Source organism: Bos javanicus, chromosome 13 (assembly GCF_032452875.1).
Source record: "Bos javanicus breed banteng chromosome 13, ARS-OSU_banteng_1.0, whole genome shotgun sequence".
Classification (NCBI taxonomy): Eukaryota; Metazoa; Chordata; class Mammalia; order Artiodactyla; family Bovidae; genus Bos; species Bos javanicus.
In genome coordinates, this window is record NC_083880.1 from 17,173,880 (window position 1) to 17,192,222 (window position 18,343).

Below are 18,343 nucleotides of genomic sequence, written 5' to 3' on the forward strand. Positions count from 1 at the left end.
TGCTCAAATTCATGTCCATTGAGTCAGTGATGCCATCCAACATCTCATCCTCTGTTGTCCCCTCCTCCTGCCCTCAATCTTTCCCAGCATCAGGGTCTTTTCCAATGAGTCAGCTCTTCTCATCAGGTGGCCAAAGTACTGGAGCTTCAGCAACAGTCCTTCCAATGAATAATCAGGGTTGATTTCCTTTAGGATGGACTGGTTGGATTTCCTTGCAGTCCAAGGGACTCTCAGGAGTCTTCTCCAACACCACACTTTGAAAGCATCAATTCTTTAGGGCTCAGCCTTCTTTATGGTTTGACTCTCACATCTGCATGTGACTACTGGAAAAAGCTTTGATTAAACACACCACTGTTGGCAAAGTGATCTGCAATCATGTTGGAGACCTCTCGCCCACACGCAGAGAGGCTGATATCCCCTTCTCCGGCTCCCACCAGGGTGCAGATCCAGACCCACGTGAGGCCCATCGGATGCCCTCACCTGGTGAGAAGCACTGAGTATGGAATGAGGAAACACAGCAGAACTGATGGAGCGGCAGCCGGCAGTGCTTTGGAGGCACCAAGTGGTTGTCATGCTGCCGTTGTCTTAGCTCTCCAGGCTGCCTCAATTCCTCCCAGCTTTCCTAACCTAATCCTCCAACTTCCTGTGATCCTCCGAGCCCCCAACATTCTTCCATTGCATCTTCTTTCCTTATTACAGACTGTTTTCATCACTTGTCACCAAAGCATTCCCACCAGAATGATTTGGTAGTAGAAGCAAGTATTGCTAATCACAGAGAAGTAGGGAAGGAGGAATAACTCTGAATCGTGATCTGCCTTACAGATGACAGAAAAACAGCATAAGTTCTGCTAACAGCCTGAGATGGAGCAGGAGTGGCCTGGAATGGCACACTCACCAACTGTGCAGCTTTGTGGTTCTCCTACAACCCCCTCCCCTGCTCCAGGGGTTGCTGTGACCCTAGGTGGTTCCAGGACTGCTCAGTGACTATTATATAAACAAACTGAAACAAAAGCAGCCTTGAAGACTGAAGGTTGTGCAGGGACTGGTTGCAATCAGCAGAATCTTTGGGTCCTGCTCAAGTCCCAGGCACTACCCAGGGGGCCCTTTCTCATGGACTCCATCACCATGAACTTGGTTATCTGTACAGGACTGTTTCGTCACATATCTGGGCAGAGAGCCAAAGGCACTAATTATAAAACTCGCATGGAATCTTCAGAATACCCTCTGAGAAAACCGACATCAGGAGGGCACCAGAGTTGCTCTAACTCCAAGAGGTCCAGCGCCCCCTGCGCTACATGAGGCTGCAGTGTCTCTGGTCTTCCAGAAACCTCTAAGGTTTCCCAGAACCCTTAGAGGCTGCTCAGCTTGGGAGCTTCCCAGGGGAGAGCTTAGAAGGAATTCTAGCTGCTACTCTGAGTATGGCAGCTGTATTTATTGTGAGTAAAATTTGGTTTGAAGAATGCCATGGCTGAGAACATCTGAAAGCCTTCTATGCTTTGTTTCCGACAGATCTGGGTTTTCGGAAGAGCTCCAGTGCCAACCGTCGACGTGCCGGTGGTGGAAACACCATGGGTTTGGAGATCACACTGGTTTCAACCTGAGCACTATGCTACGTGCTACTGATCAACCACCCTAGAGCCTGGCTCACCACCTGCTCCCCCAGGCTTGTCAGGAGAGCTGAATAAGGTGACACTTGGTGTCCCAAGTGTGTCTACCAGGCTCATAAACATTGAAGTTGCTTCCTGGATAAGGTCAATGTAAATACTAGACAACCAGGCCCCAGTGGCTGCCTGCTCCCTCCCTCCTTCTCAAATGAGTTCCCACTTTGGGGTATTAATTCCCTTCCACACTGTCGTGTGCATCAAAGGAAGTGGACCTCACCCAGACTCCAGGAAAGCAAATCTGGATTACTCTATGCATCACCAACTCCAGCCCACATTCTGCCCTCTACGGAAATATTCTGCCCAGGACTCCCCTGTCCTGGGTCAGGCTTGCTGTTTGCTAGGGAAGGTCCTCCTCATCCTGACTGGCCCCTTACTGTGCTGGGATTCAGCCTTCCTGCAGCTTCCTAAGGCAGGCAGCGTGGTGGATGACATTTTTACATGTAAAAGCGTCTTTATTTTACTGGTCCTTTGGTTAGGTTTGGGATGCTAGGCTGGAAATCGCTTTCCCTGGGTTCTGAGGTGCAGCTCCTCGGTGTGGAGTTGCATAACCTGAAGATGTTTCCACTCCTGGACCTTTGCACACAGGTAATGCTCTTCCTGTAGGATCTCCATCTCTGGCTCGCTGGAGGTCTATCTTCATATATTTTGCTGATCATTTCAACCAGCAAACTCATAATTCAGTTCTGGGTGATTTTTCATATTAAAAATGAAAGTTGCCAGCTTGTTTTCTTTTTGCCAAACTCCTTTGGCATTGAGATGCTCAACCTCTTAAGGCGGTTCTGATCATGTGTCTCCTTTCAATCTTTTGTTCAACTTCCTATATTATTTTTTCAACTTCTTTCAACTATTCTATTGGTTTTTCATTTTATACTTTTGTCTCCAAATACTCACACACACACACACACACAACTGATCCTGTTATCTCATGCATACACTGTCTTCTCTTATTCTTTGAATACATTTAAGAGATTTAGATTTTTCTTTTCCTTGTACAGACCGTTTCTTTCAAGTTGATTCTTTTCTGTTTTGATATCCCACTTTCGTCTTGGAGGCTCTTTTCAGATGGCTGGAGATCCACATTTGGTTGGTCTGCGGCTCCTATTTAAGGGTCGAGCACTAAAAACTTATTTGAAACCCTGGGCACTTGGGTAGTCTGATGCCGATACGGGTTCCAGGGGGCCAGTCACCCAAGGAATCTACATCACTGTGGGTGTTTCACTGAAGTTGGGTCTACTCCCTACAGAAGTTGCTGGTCTCCCATCTAGCATGTGCATGCATATGTATAAAACTAGGATGTTGATTCCTAACCACACCCCCACCAAGGGGACGGTGTCAGGAGATGGGGCCTTTGGGGGTGATGAGGTCACGGGGTGAAGCCCTCGGGATGGGATCAGCGTCTTGGGAACAGACCCGAGAGCTCCCTGCTCCTTCCTCAGGTGAAGACACAGTGAGAAGATGCTCTCTGTGAACCAGGAAGCAGGTGCTCAACAGCCAGGTGCCAGTGCCTTCCCCTCACACTCCCAGCTTCCAGAGCTGGGAGAAGTTGGAGTCTGAAGGTTACAAGCCTTCTGCTGCAGCCGCCTGAGCTCGAGATGATGACGGCCTGTGTCCACCGTGGCCCTGGCCCTCAGCTGTGCCTGGTCTCTTTCAGGAGAGCCTCCTGTTTCATCCTTCCTAGAGACCAAAGCTCTGGATTCCGCCAGGGTTGAGGACGAGACGTTGCCCAGTTTCACAGGACAGCAAGGAGGATGTAACTGGCTTTTATTCAAACTCTCGGCCACTGTTCCTGCTCCACCTTTACTCCTAATTCCCGGGGTCCCAGCACCATTAAGTCCCGCCCCTTGTCAGAGTTCTTGGGCCTGGGGAGCTGTCAGTCATCACTCACTTATCTGCTTCCCAACCTCCAGACTCTTGTGGCTGTCACTTTCTCCCTGTTGTCTTTGTCCGAACAGGTTTATGCCTTTAAAAAAGGATCCTATTTGCTGTCCCTGAAGTATGGCTTCAGGAAGCAACCAAAGTACACATGTAAGACTGGTCTATGATCATGTTCGGTTACCTAAAGGCCCCATCCACGTTAGCCCCCGCGGTCCAGCTCCTGGCCTCACTGAACTGACCACGCTAACACCGCCTCTGGCTTTGCAACTTTATTCCCCATCCGTGCTGGTCTGGGCAGTGCTGGACGCTGAAGCCACTTCCACTTAAACCCCTTCCTCTCCTGAATTCAGCAGCAACTCCATCTTTGGGAACTGGCTGTTGCCTCTTCAGAGAATGCTCTTCCTTTCTCAGCTCAAGCCTGGTGTTCCTCTGTGCTTTCTTTTCTGGACACTATGGTGGAGTGGACTCGTCGAAACCCTCATGCTGGTCTTCCTCACCCGCCACTTACACACGACAACTCTAAACTGCTTCCAGTCCATGCCAGTCTGCTGACCTACAGACCTGTGTCCCCATCAGCAAACCTACTTGGGTTTCTTATAAGCACCCAAACTTGGACAAGTCAAAACCAAGTCCATCAGTGTTTTTACACAAACCTACTACGTCCCATGTTTTCTGTCCCAATGAAGGGTACCCTCACCCACACTGCAAATGAGCCAGAAACCCAGGGGTCTTGTCAGGATTCCTACCACCGACTTATTACCCCCAATGAAGCCCTAAGTCCTACTGATTTGACCTCTTTAATCCCAAAAGCAGAAGTTCTCAGAACTCAGTGCACATCAGAATCACTTGTAGGGCTCGTTAAACATCAACATCAACCACATGTCCCTCAACAGATGAATGGATAAAGAAGATGTGGTACATATATATACAATGGAGTATTATTCAGCCACAAAAAGGAACAAAACTATGCCATTTGCAGAGATGTGGATGGACCTAGAGGCTGTCATAAAGAATGTGAAATAAGTCAGAAAGAGTAAAACCAATATCGCTCATATGTGGAATCTAGAAAAATGGTACAGATGAATTTATTTGCAAAGTAGAAATGAAGAGACAGGTGCAGAGAACAAACGTATGGATACAAAATGGGGAGGGGAATGGGATGAAGTGGGAGACAGAGACAGACGTATACACAGTGCTATGTGCAAAACTGATCGCCAAGCACAGGGAACTGTACTCAATACTCTACGATGATGTAAATGGGAAGGAAATCCCAAAGAGAGGGGATGCGTGTATATGTACTATAACTGATTCACACTGCTGTACAGCAGAAACTAACAGCATTGTAAAGCAAAGACATTCTAATAAAAAGTAATAATAATAAGAAGAATACTAACTGCTGGCCTCAGTCTCATGAGTTTTGACCCAGCAGATGTGGGTGAGGAACAGAATGTGCATTTGTATCAAGGTCCCAGGGGATGTGACACTGCTCACCTGGGGGCCACACTCTGAGGACCACTCACTAGAGGACAAGCCCATCTCACTGGACCACTTCGCCTGTGCTGGTCCAGCCCAGCAGATGTCATTTCTAGCTGAGATCAGGACTCTGAGCCTCTTAACTGAGCTGACCTTCCCAAAACATCCTCCAATCTACAACTGGAATGCTCTTCCTGAAAAGGAAATCTAATGTCTTACAATTTCTCACTGACTTCTCATAATTTTTGAGCACACCACCCACACTCCTTCGTGTCCAGCGCCCTTGGTGACCTGGCCCTCCCTAGCCTGCTCCTACTGCACACATGCCCCAGCCAAACACATCTCATCTCTCCAAACATTTCCTACAGGTCATACCTTTAGTGACTGCAATTTCAGTTGCTGATATTCTGTGATATTTTAAAATTTCTCTGTACCAATACTTTAGGTTCATCAAATGCTATCACCTAGTTTTTAAAAAAAAATCTAAAATCTGAAATATGCCTTGAGAATAATTATATGAAAGGAAAAAGTAATGCATAATCTACAATGCACTATGATATTTTAACACTATTTCAAGAATAATTTTTATTTCCAATAACTTCTAAACAAACGAATTACATGACATAACAGAATTTGTTTTTATATCGCTAATTCTGCATCAGAACCTCTATATACATGATAAAATCAAAGAAGATGGAGACAAATCAGAAATCCTAACTTTGAAATAAAATACTAGAACTTGCTATAAAGACTGAACATTCTTAAACAGCTGAAAAAAGATCTCATTTAAGCTATCAATGAGAAGGGGTTACTTAAAAATGAATGAACCAAAGAAAAATATCTGGAACTAGCTTATAATTATTTTCCTTATTCTCCCAATTTATGTGGTGTAAAAACAAAACAAATCTCTACAGAAAATGTGCACAAAAACACATTCACAACTAAATGAAATCAGGGAAGCCCCATGTTTTAAAGACTAACCTTTATAAAGGAGCTAAAAGATTTTCATTTCCATGCAGTGCTTAGTTTATATTTTTGAATAACACTTTTATTTTTTTCATCTAATCACTCATTAAAATGATAATGGATATTTAACACTTATATACACGGGTATGGGATTAGAAGATGCAAACTATTATGTATAAAGTAAATAAGCAACAAAGATATATTGTACAGCACAGGGAAATATAACCATTTTTAATAACTTTAAATGGAGTGTAATCTATAAAAATATTAATTATGTTGTACGCCTGAAACTAACATAATATTGTAAATCAACTACACTTCAATAAAAAAATCTGTAATAAAAATAAATAGAATATAATTAACTTTATAAGTATATTTAACAAAACTATAAATTCTATATAGGAATTTCTATCTTAATAAACTGATTACTGATTTCCTTAAGAAACTAAAATAAATAACATTTCTATTTTTACTGTGTATTTAAAAATTATTTTTCTATTTGAAACACACCAACTATTTGATTTTACTGACATTTTAGAAATCCTTATATGACACTTAAAAAATAAAGTACCAGTATCAATTCCTGGATCCTATTATTTTTTAAATAAGTACCAAAATCCTAACACTGGTGTTTACTGTGGCACCATGACCACAAACACGCTTGCCCTTCACGTTGCTCCTTCTTTCCAGAAGCTTCTCCCCTTCTTTAGTGGGCAGCTAGCCATTCACTCCAACATTAAACACAGCTCCAGCACCACCCATTCTGGTGGTCCCCCACCCTCCACTCTGATGGGCGCCTCTTTGGCCCCAGGGCAGCAGTGCGGCTCCAGCTCTGGACGCTCACCTCTAAACCCCCACAGGCATCACAGTCCTGACTGCCCTCTCTGTGTCAGGACTGCATGTGATTCCAGACACCCATGGTCGGGCCTGCCCAAGAGGTGCTCAATGGAGGCCTAGGATATACTCCTCCAACAATCGCAAGCACCCTCCTCTCCAGTGAGCAAAACAGACTTCCAGAAAACGTGTTCGTGGGGCCCTCTCTAGCCATCCCCTCCCCAAACCCTTCTACTGAAAGACTCTGAACATTGTGCCCTGCAAATCCAAACCACTCCCTCCCACTCGCTGCTTTGTTCCGAGTGATCCAGGAGCACCAAGCGAGGCTGGGCCAGGAGCACGGCAGAGGGGTGAGGAAGCCCGCCCCAGCCGTGCTCAGGGCCCACCGCGTGAATGCTCCTCCCTGTGCAGATGTTAACGCAGCCCTCACCCTCTTCACACAGCCGTCCCGTCCGCCAGCACCCTTGCTTTCCTCACCGGCCTGCTCGCTCGCCAAGCTCCACCAGAGGCCCGATGTGGGCGAGACGAGGGGAGCCGCATGAGGCGGGAAGCCTGCTCCCCACTTAGCGGCCTGGGCTCAGACACCAGAGCCGGGGAGCTCCGGCAGTGCCCCACCTGCTGTCTGCATCCCTGATGTGCTGTGTGGCGAAAACGTGCAAACACCGGGTCCACGTGTGGCTAAGTCACACCTCTGTGAGAACAGCTGCATTACTGACTCCCCCAGCACCCAACCAGGAACCAGCTGCCTGTGTCCCCGCGTGGTGGCTGGCCGGCCTCGCCCCGCTCTCGGGCTCTGGCCTTCTGCTCTGCCTGCAGGGACACGAGACGTCTAGCTACAGTCGCTGTGCACTTGTGTGTCATGTGCCTCCCCATTCAGGCTGTGAGCCCCACGAGGAAAGGGCGCACCCTGGGTCTCACATGTGCACGCCTCCCCAGAGCATGAAAAATCTCCTTTCTGATGTGTCAGCTGCCCCTGGACATAAAGCCTCCTACTCTGTTCAGTGTGTGATATGAACAGTCACAGACCTTTGACAACAGTAAGTGGAGAAACGGAGAAAGTCCAGAAACAGCGGGGGTGAAGGCAGGGGCCTCACACAGTGGAATGCCAGTGCTACAATGCCTGTTTAATTGAGACCTTGTAATAAAAGTTTAAATACATAAAATGTTTTGTTTTGTTTTTATCAAAAGACCATCCCCCGTGTTCCTGGCCCACTGACGTGGAGGAGGGGCGGCAGGGTCTGGCTACCTCCAGGGGTGAAGACAAAGCAGGTCCAACTTTGGCCACCGTCATCATCCTTGGAAAATGCTCTGTGAGCGACTCTGGCCTCAGGGAGGGAGCCCCCCACGCCGCTGTCTGCAGGGGCAGGAGCCCCCCGGGCATCCCAGCGCTCAGAAGACGAGGAAGAGCAGGGCCTCATGCCGGGGCAGTACGACATTCTCCACCGTGCGGACCATGGCGCGCACCTGCTCGGGGGAGGCGGTCAGGAAGGCCAGCGGCCCGATGCGCTGCTCCACACACGAGTGGCACAGGTACCCACCCTTGTTCTCCTTCCTGTTGCTCTGCAGGGCGGGGTAAGGAAAGGAGGGGAGGGGGACAGTTGGAGGACAAACGTTTTCCACCACCAAGTGTGACCCCCCCCATCAGACTCCGATGCTTTCAGACCTGCTGTGTGTTCCTGAGGTCACACCTCCCCCAGCAAAGCATCCAGGGTGGACTCTGCTTTATCAAGTTCCCAGGGCGTAATAAGGCACGAGATGAAAAAGCCAGGAAAAAGCTAGCTGGGCCCCCAGGAAACAGTCCTCACCTGAGCGTCTGCACCAGCCTGCCTCCCAGACTGCCACCTGGCCTGGCCCCACGGGGTCCAGCGTCTGTGACGCTGAGGTCCACAGGGCACCTCCAGACCTCCTCATGGAAGGATCAGACAAGCTTCCCCTTCACCTCCCTCACCCATGGCCCAGACAGGCTCAGGGCTGCCTGGCAATAAAGCTCGGATGACTGAGCTAAACGCTGGGAAGGGCAGCGGCAGCGGCCGAGACACGTACGTAGGTGATGGGCAGCTTGCGCATGGTGAGCGCGGCGTCCACAGGGATGGCGTTGCTGCACTGGCCCACGCAGCAGCGCACCACGCCTGTCTTCAGCACGTTACTCGTCAGCTCCGCCTGCAAGAAGTATTCCTGGGAAGGAGAGAACAAGGGTGTCGCTGCAGCGCCTCTGCAATTTTCTACCTGGACGTCCAACACTCTAGGACATCATATGAGTCCCAAGATAAGAAAAGCACGGACCACAGCGGCTTCCGTTGTTTCTCTGCCTTTTCCCTGCACGTAACACCAATTCCAAAAGAACACGCACAGCGGGACCCAGTCCAGCTGCATTCTTACTAAAATGACTGGTTTAAAAAAAAACGTTTAATGGACAAACGTGACACTATCGGCTGTAATATTTTAGGACTACTTCTGGATTTTATCTGAGGCTGACCTGCCTCTGTGACATTAAACATGATCTGCATGTTCTCTTCACAGCCCAGTGAGCTTCAAACACCTGTGCATGCCCATTTCCCCGAGCCCCTGGCTGTTCCCGTGAGCGAGCTCTGAGCTCTGCTGCTCTACCTGCAAAAGGCACAGACCCAGCACCCAGGTCAGCTGGCTGTTGGATAAGATGCACGATAGTGTGTGCCAGGCGCACATCGTCTGCACGCAGTGGATGCTGCGTCAAATGCCAGCGCCCTCCCAGATGGGAGACGCCCGAGAACAGGCACCAGGGTCTGGTCTGCCGCCGCGGCAGAGGAGGGCAACCTGGGCTGGCACACCAGAAAGACCTCCAACGCTTGCCGACAAAACAAGGATGATTTCATGGGTTTTTCTGAATTACAACTAGCTATTTATCCAATTTTTTTTTTTTTCAAAATCCAGGTCTAAGGTTCTGATTTATGTGGTTTTTCTGTCTTTCAGGGTCTGCCTACCTGCTACAAGAAAGAACAGAAAATATACAAATGCTCATGTTCCTGCCAGTGTGTACGAACAACTAACTGCTGACCAGGGTGGACCTCACCACGTCTGAAACAGGATGTTCCCAGATGGAGTCATAAACCACAACAGAGAAAAAGCAGAAGTCCTCCCCTCATGCAAGGCCCTTCAGACTAAGAATCATCTGGTCACACAAATGGGCCGTGCTAGCCCCTGGACCAACAGGTGTCTCCTAACCAGCCTTAGTGAGAAGGAAGCACTTCTGCAGAGTCTGTGTTCTTTTCTCCTTGGAGAAAGCTCATTTCTAACACAAAATGTGTGCATGAGCCACTGACATACTTCCAGTTAGCTTTAAAGTCTGCGAGACTCTAACACAAAACTTGTGGGACTCCAAGACATACAATTCCCGTGATGAATATGGCAAAACCTAGAAAAGTGATACATTCATTATCCTTTACCCAGAAAGTTTGACTGTAGAATTGTATCCCCAAGATGCATTAACTAAAACAGAAAATGACTTGTGCCTAAGATCATGCATGGTGGCAAAAGTATTAAATGCAAAAGACTGGAAAAAAGCCAATATCCATGGGTGAGGAACTATATAAGTCATGTCAGATGGATGCAGTGAATACTACTCAGCTATAAAAAGGAGGAGAAAAAGCTTTAGAAACTGATAAAAAGTGAGGTATAGAATATTATAGAATGCTACCTTTTATGGAAAAGGAAAATAGAAAAATACATCTATACATATTTGTCAATATCTGCAAAAAAAATATCAAAAACTAATTTTTAAAAACTAGCTATCAATGATGGAAGGAGAGAAAGTCTACAGGAGATAGGGAGGGAACAAGACTTCTCAAAGGACACCTGTTACAAAGTTCTGATTTCAGAAACATAAGCTTCATACATTCAAAAAAGATAATGAAGGAGGACAGCAATCCTTGTAGGGGCTGCAGATAAACAAATACGTCTACCTGTGCTTAAACTAATGATCAAGTCACACAGAGGGGAAAAGACTCATTTCAAGCATGGTACTTCAAAACACTGTACTCTGACTACACATCTTCAGTGGAATATTAACAGACAGACCTGTTAGGAAATCTTTAATTCCACACAGTATTCTGTCAACAGTAATATTGGTACTACTTGAAAAATTTGACACCCAGAATAATATAAATAAGCAATTAATAAATACGGTTCTGAACCAAGAGTTTCAGTGTAAGAGAAAAGATTCAAATGTAAAAGAAAGTAAACTGTGTAATGTGTAAAGACGTAAAAACCCTTAAAGGACTGGGCTGGAGAACCACAAGTGACGAGGGTTGTAAGCGTAGCTGGCCACCTGCTCCCGACAGTGCAGACAGAGGGCAGCCCACCTCTGCCCGTTGCGCCTGCGTGTCTATTTTATATATCTGTGCTGCATTCAACAAGAAGCTTAAATTAAAGACTGGGGTTGAAATGATCAGTGTCAAAAATATGGATTTCCTAGCTCTGTCTGCTAAAGAGGTGAACAGCCTGAGCATCACTAGGAGGGAGAGAATCTGAAACCGCTGCCTCCTGACGGACACAGCACAGAGTGAAGCCTGCTGCCCCCGCACCGTGGAGGGTTCCTGCCAGAACAGTTAGACCCCAGCCCAGTCACGCCCCTCAGGTGACTTCCCGTGATGGCAACCCAGGGCAGGTGACTGCAGGACAAACGGAAAAGAGGGGACGCTCTGGGGAACAACTGATGCAGTTTCCACAAACAGTCAGAAGTGTCAGGGATGGGGGACGGGTCCTGGGCTGCTCTAAATAAAGAAATTTAAGAGACCTAATAACCAAATGTCTGTCTGGGTCCTGATCTGAACAAATCAACTATAAAAAGACATTTCCGAGATAATCATAAAAGTATGATTATGGATCGGGTGGTAGAGGCCATGTGGAATCACCATAAATTTTATGAGACAATAACGGGGGCTGTGGATATGAAAGAAAAGTCCCTGGTGTTTCAGAGACATGGACTCCAAACATACGCAGATGTAGGACTGCAATATATCATTGTCTCAATATTAAAATGTCTCAGATTTCCTCATATAACCCATGTTGTGAAATGGTATCACTACTCTACAAGCCATCTGTTATCAACTGCCAATGTGATAATTTGCTTCTGTTACAGATCTAACCACTACCGTAACGCAGGTTCTACAAGAAAATGACGCTGCAGGTTCTAAGAATACATAAGATCAAAGTTCATGCAGAAACTCACACAACAGGTAGAGAATTTGTACATAAGATTTACTCTCCTACTTCACTCTCTGGGGTACTGGTTTAGAGACTAAGAAAAGCCAGGCTTATCTATAAACCAGGAGTCAGCAAACAACTGTCTGTGCTTACCCCAGCCAAAGTCAAAATGTTCTCCAGAGATCTGGTCATGATGAGCCGCTTTTTGGCACGAGTTACTGCTACATACAGTAAATTCCACTCATCCTCAGAAAACGACTCTAAAGAAAGAAAAGGGAAAAAAAAAAAATATCAACACACAAGCCTGCTTACAAAAATTTATGTCCTCATCTAAACATTTACTACTCCCCACCCACCCCGCAAAAATCCCTAAAGATCTGCTGGCTTCATAAATGAAGCTTTCCTACCAACACCAACTCCAGAAACAAACAACCCTTACAAGACAAGGGACGCAGGACCTTGAGCTCTCGTTTGTGCTGCCTCTGGCAAGTCCTGGGGGCTTGTTCACTGGTCACCCAGCACCTGGTGCATGGTCAGCAGTGACGTGCCTGGAGCATCATCCTGGCAACCAGGAGGCTGGCAGAAATCAGGCTGATGGAGGTGAAGTCCCTGGACAGACAGACCTCAGCCACAGCCACACAAGGGACCCAGGGCGCCTGAGGCTCCTGTCTCGGGGGCTATGCTCTTCCCTCCAAACGCCCTCCCTCTCCCTCAGCCAGTCTGGATGGGCTTGCACGGTTTCTGCCCTGTCAGTGCCTGCACACAGGAGCCCTCCACAAGGCGTCGGGGGTCTGGGAACACAAGAGGAGCTGTGCCATCCGCCCTAGAAGGGTGGGCACAGGATGAGGCCAAACACCACAACACTGAACTTTGGAGCAGAGAAGAGTTTAATGCAGGGTTTGCAAGGAATTGGATGGCTTGTGCCCTAAACAGCCCAAGCTCCCCGAGAGCTCTCAGCAAAGCCCTTTTCTAGGGAAGGGGAGGGAGGAATGAGCGAGTTGTTGCAAACATCTTGGTGGCAGAGCCTGTGTTCCTGAGATCAGGTCACGGTCAGGGAACCATGCTCCTATAAACCTCCACCAAGTGAATATTATGCTCTGTTCTGACAAGAAAGGACACAGTCCCCAGGCACAACCGTCACTCACTGAGTTCAGGTTCTGGCTGAGGGGAGGCAGATCTCATCTGGTGGCTCCCTCAGGGCCAGGCCTCCAGACCCTGTGCGGCTGTCATCACTGAGGGAGCCGGGCACCCAGGCCCTAACGGCCCTCAGGCTCTGCAGGCTGCCAGTATGGTGGGGGCAGGCCCCACAGACGGTGACACATGCAGACAGCCGCTGCCGTGAGGTCTCAGAGGCGGGGATCAGGGACCGGGTCACCACCTCAAGGCATGCGCCCAGCCACGGTGCAGTCCTGGTGAAGGCTCTGGAGCCCTGCAGGACAAGGCCCCCAGCCTGTTCCCTGGGTCCCTGGCTCACGTGCTGGCCCAGGGATGGGTGAGCTGAAGGGCCCCAGGGAGAAAGCCAGGCTCCGCCTCTTACCTCACTCTCCTGATGACCACCACTCCACTGACAGCTGGCTGAATGGACCGCTAAAAGTCGCTCCCTGACAGCCGGCTGCCTGTGGGAGGGGCCCCTTTGGCACCAACCAATGAGAGAGCAGGACTGCTAACAGTCTGGCCGTAATCCTAACGCACAGTGACAGTCTTGTGCTAAGGGCTGCATGTGGCCACACTCTATTACATTATTCAATAAACTTCACTTCCTCAAGACAGAGCAGCTGGTATCTCTCTGTGGCTACTGCGTCTCCCTGCTCCACAGCAACATATGTTCAACACTATGTCTTCCTCTTGTTTTAGGAATATATTTGTCAGAGATAAGGAATTTTTAGTATTTCTATTTGGGGCTTGCCCATGCAGGCTATGACCCAAATTTTGACTCCATGACTAAGAGAGACATTTTGTCTGTTTATAGGAAGACTTCAAATGGTTTCATTCTAAGACTTAAACCCCAAACAAACAGCACCAATGCTTAGAGTTTAACAGGTAGCCTCAAGTATAAACTGATACAAAAGAAGCCAATGATAGTGTACACTGATGCCTTTTAAGATTCTCAGGCCTCTTTAATAAAAAAAAAAAAAAAAAAAAAATTACAGGAAGAACACCCTGGTAGGTAGGTAAACGATGATTTAGAGCTTCTGTCTGATGGGGAAATACCAAGACGCGATAAGCCCACCTGCCCCTGGAGAAGCCTGACGGAAGTAGACCCTGGAAGCTCAGTTTTTCTAAAAACCACAGTCTAAGAATAATAAATTGAGGACCAGGAGGACCTTTCTGTTCTAGGAGGATCCTTCCAAGAGGCCACACCATCCCGGAAAAAGCAAGGCAGCCCCACAATGAGGACTCCGTGTGCTCACCGACTCTGAAGTGGGGCAGCTGTGCGAGGTTGTGCCTGGCACAGGGCACTTTCACAAAATCGTCCAGGACGTGCACGGTGTCAAACTCCAGGCCCTTGGCCTTGTGCACGGTGCCCAAGATGTACTCTGCAGCAGAAACACAGCCGACCGTCAGCCAGGGCAGACAGGGGGAGACAGGGGAGGGGAGAAAAGTGTATGCTGCCCTAACTGCGTTTTCTTGCCTGGGTGCAGCTCTGCAGAAAAGGGAACCTCAGCTTGAAAAAAAAAAAAGGGAGGGAGGGAGACAGTAAACAGGTGAGGGGGATGAGAAGCCCACTGCAGGGGCTGAGTACACGGCAGAGTCTGGCCCAGAGCTCATGGCCGCCACCTGCCACCCACTGCCTGCACACGAGGGGACACAGGCCCAGGGGAGGGCGGGAGCTTGCCCAGGCTCACGCGGTGGCTGGCAGAGCTGGGGCTCAGGAGCCCCTTCTTCCCGCTGGAAGTAGAGCAGAAAGAGAGGAGGGGCGGGAGGAAGGCAGCCCGGCTCCCCTCGCTGGTGTGGTTGCCCCAGAAAGTGAAGTCCACGCTGGCAAGAGCCCCAGAGGCCGCCCCTGCCCCATGTCCTCACCTGCAAAGTCCAAGTCCTCTATGTGGCACCGCTCTATCCTCGCCACCAGCTCTGGAATGCGGATGTTGTACTTCTCCACGACCGCGATCTTGGCTTCCAGCTCCTTGTCCTCAGCTGCGGTCACGTACCGCTTGAAGCCACTGAAACCCTCTTTGTGCGCCCACCTCCTGATGAACTTGTCCTTAATGATGAGGTTTCCTAGAGGGAACATGCGTGTGGGTCAGGGGGACACAGCTGCACCCATGCTCGGTGGTGGCAGTTCCACATTCCTAACAGACCATGAGACAAATGAATGGTCTCAGAGCTGGAGACCTGGTTCCAGGCCCGACGGCACCAATGACCTGCCCTGGGCCTCGGGGTGAGTTAGCACAGTGGCCTGTGCGTCAAGTTTGGGGTCAAGAGCTCTGCCCTTGAGATCCCTGCTCGTCGGGGATTTCAAACAATGCGGTAATGAAAAAGCAAGTGTGCTATGGAAGTGTTAGAAACGATCACACAGGGCCCAGGTAGAAGTCACCACGTGTGAGGTCCTCAGGCAGACGGAACAGAAAGAGGGTGAGGATGATGGCCGCGGGGCCAGTGTGTGAGAGAGAGATCTAGACTCCCGAGAACAGGTCCTGGAAAGAGCTGTCACCGCCTCTGAGAACAGGTGGCCTCAGGAACTGTGCCGCTGCCAGAAGCAGCATATCGGCTCCTCCAGGGCAGACAAAAAGCGACTCAACACGCCCGTCCACCTCCTGCCCGACACCAGGGTGCCTGTGGCTGCCCCACACGGCCAGGCAGTACTCACGTTTCTTCCGTTCTTCCTCTGGCTGGAGAAGTGTCCAAATATCAATGATTCTGTCCAATCCAAACGATTTAATCCCCTGAAAAAGTTTGCTGGTGAAACTTTGGGCTTCTTTTCGTTTTTTGTTTTCATTACTGTTGTTAACAAGACAATGTAAAGAGGATGTACAGGTGGGATTTTGAAATGAGCTGGCTTTTTGGAACAGACTCTCAAACTGCACCCAGAGCATAAATGTGGCGAGCTTTTGTGTATGCACACAGGCGAGAAGGGCACGGAGTTTTTTCTAGAGAGCAGGGGAAAAGGTCCGCGGTCCTTGCTGGGCCTTACTTTACAGGACTCGCTGGAGCAGAACAGGTGGAGGGAGTGTCTCCCAGCGCAGACGCAGGACAGTTACCCCAACTCCTGTGTGCAGGATGAGTCTAAGCGAGGGGCACTTTCATCGGCTCTGTGTGTGGGTGAGGTTTCCGAGTGAGAGCAGAGGACAGACATGCACTCCTACCCCAATCAAGTGAATCCGGGCAGGCACCTCTCCCTCTGTGACCCGGACAGCCTCGTCAAACACATTGGCGTTGGTGCGGGACAGAAGAGCCACCTGCCCCTTTGAGTCACCCCGGATGCCACCTTGAAGGAGAGAGCACAAACTCTGGGGCCGATCCAGGCAACGAGGGAAGCTAATCTGTGTAACAAATACGAGGAACTGCAGCCTTACTCTGATGGTTGCCTCCAACCAATGTCTTCCTTCTCACTCGCTTGCAGACATCCAAGATGGTAGCTCCCACGTAGGCTATCTCTACACCGAACCGGAAACTCTGGGAGAAGAACAGAACAGATGGCGTCAGCACCCACCAAAGAATGAGAACACACTGCCGTCACCACCGAGGCCTGGCCTCTGCAAACCGTGCTGCGCATCCCTGGCTCGTCCAACCTTGAGAGGGTCCTTGGAAATTCCCTACTGCACAGCCACTCACATGGAACAGGAACCTCAGTGGCAGACATCACTATTCTAAGTTTTCAAAACAGAATTTTCTATCTTGAAACCTGAGACTGACCTATCTGTCTTTATCTCTTGCCCCTGAATCCAAACTGACAATCTTTCCACCACATTTTTTACACTCTCTTATTGCTGCTCCCAGCATAGCTCAGAAACCCCCACCTCATGTCTCACCTGCTTGGCCTCCAACCCTTCTCCCCTGCCCCTTCTCTCTGCCAGATGAATCCTCTGCCACACACTTTCATACAGCCCTGTGCCTCGCCGCAAACAGGAAGAACAACCCACGAAGAAAAAGGTGGGGTATGGACTTTCAGGACCCTCTCAGCTCCTTTGTTTCCTGAGACCAGCAGCAGACTTTCCTTTTAAGCAAATCCCTCATTCTTTCCAAACACCATCTGAAGAAGAAGCATAAATTACATAAATTACACACAGAAGACCAAGGAGGGAGGGTGCAACTCCCTGCCCCCTGAGGCTCCTTCAACACCAATGTAAAGCCACTGCCCCACTGAGGAAAGCACTGCTTCTGCAATGCTTGGCCACAGATGAGATGAGAGTGGACATTACAACACACAGCATTACCCACAGCTATTCCTTACTGTACTGAGCACAATGTTTATCGGGAAAAAATAAACAAATAAAACCACTGCTCTACTTAACAAGCCGTGAGAAAGATCACAAAGTCCTGAGCATTTCCTGCCCCCTCCCCGTCCCCGCCCACTGCATGTGGCAAAATAATTTCCTACCCTCAAAGCAGCGCCCAACGCACTAATTCCTTGACCTCTGCAGCTGGAAAGTCAGTGCTTTTGCCCAAACTCATGGTGTTTACTGCCTTTTCCCACCCATTTATAATTTGAGGTAAATAAGTACTATACATTTGGGTGACCAGCAAGAACACAGTTGAAGGAGAGGGAGATTTTCAGCAAGTAGTACTTTGCTGCTACAGAACTATTCTAAGTGGTGCTGTTCAGAGTTGATCAGTCATGTCCGACTCTTTGCGACCCCATGGAATGCATACACCAGACTTCCCTGTCCTTCACCGTCTCCCAGAGTTTGCTCAAACTCATGTCCATTAAGTTGGTGATGCCTTCTAACCATCTCATCCTCTGTTGTCTCCTTCCCCTCCCGTCTTCAATCTTCCCCAGCATCAGGGTCTTTTCCAGTGAGTCAGCTCTTCCCACCAGGTAGCCAAAGTATTGGAGTTTCAGCTTCAGCATCAGTCCTTCCAATGAATATTCAGGACTGATTTCCTCTAGGATGGACTGGTTTGATCTCCTTGCAGTTCAAGGGACTCTCAAGAGTCTTCTCCAACACCACGGTTCAAAAGCATCAATTCTTTGGCGTTCACCTTTCTTCATAGTCAAATTCTCACATCCATACATGACTACTGGAAAAACCATAGCTTTGACTAGATAGACCTTTGGCAGCAAAGTAATGTTTCTGCTTTTTAACATGCTGTCTAGGTTGGTCATAGCTTTTCTTCAAAGGAGCAAGTGTCTTTTAATTTCATGGTTGCAGTCACCATTTGCAGTGATCCTGGAGCCCAAGAAAATAAAG

The 18,343-nt window shown here is 48.7% G+C and overlaps 2 protein-coding genes across 3 annotated transcripts in view; one reads left to right on the plus strand and one right to left on the minus strand.

Moving 5' to 3' along the window:
• IL15RA (interleukin 15 receptor subunit alpha) overlaps positions 1 to 4,554 on the plus strand; it is a 45,244-nt gene extending 40,690 nt beyond the window's left edge. Inside the window, exon 6 of the mRNA XM_061435779.1 lies at positions 1,510 to 4,554. Coding sequence (XP_061291763.1) covers positions 1,510 to 1,601 — 92 coding nt within the window. The 3' untranslated portion in view covers positions 1,602 to 4,554. The remainder of the gene's footprint in view (positions 1 to 1,509) is intronic.
• Positions 4,555 to 7,915: 3,361 nt separating this feature from the next.
• The window catches only part of FBH1 (F-box DNA helicase 1), a 37,278-nt gene continuing 26,850 nt past the window's right edge, over positions 7,916 to 18,343 (minus strand). For both annotated transcript variants that reach the window (XM_061435774.1, XM_061435773.1), the window contains 8 exons: positions 16,508 to 16,607; positions 16,298 to 16,419; positions 15,802 to 15,877; positions 15,015 to 15,212; positions 14,405 to 14,530; positions 12,147 to 12,253; positions 8,856 to 8,987; positions 7,916 to 8,372 (listed from right to left, as the gene is read on the minus strand). In XM_061435774.1, coding sequence (XP_061291758.1) covers positions 8,202 to 8,372; positions 8,856 to 8,987; positions 12,147 to 12,253; positions 14,405 to 14,530; positions 15,015 to 15,212; positions 15,802 to 15,877; positions 16,298 to 16,419; positions 16,508 to 16,607 — 1,032 coding nt within the window. In that variant the 3' untranslated portion in view covers positions 7,916 to 8,201. The remainder of the gene's footprint in view (positions 8,373 to 8,855; positions 8,988 to 12,146; positions 12,254 to 14,404; positions 14,531 to 15,014; positions 15,213 to 15,801; positions 15,878 to 16,297; positions 16,420 to 16,507; positions 16,608 to 18,343) is intronic.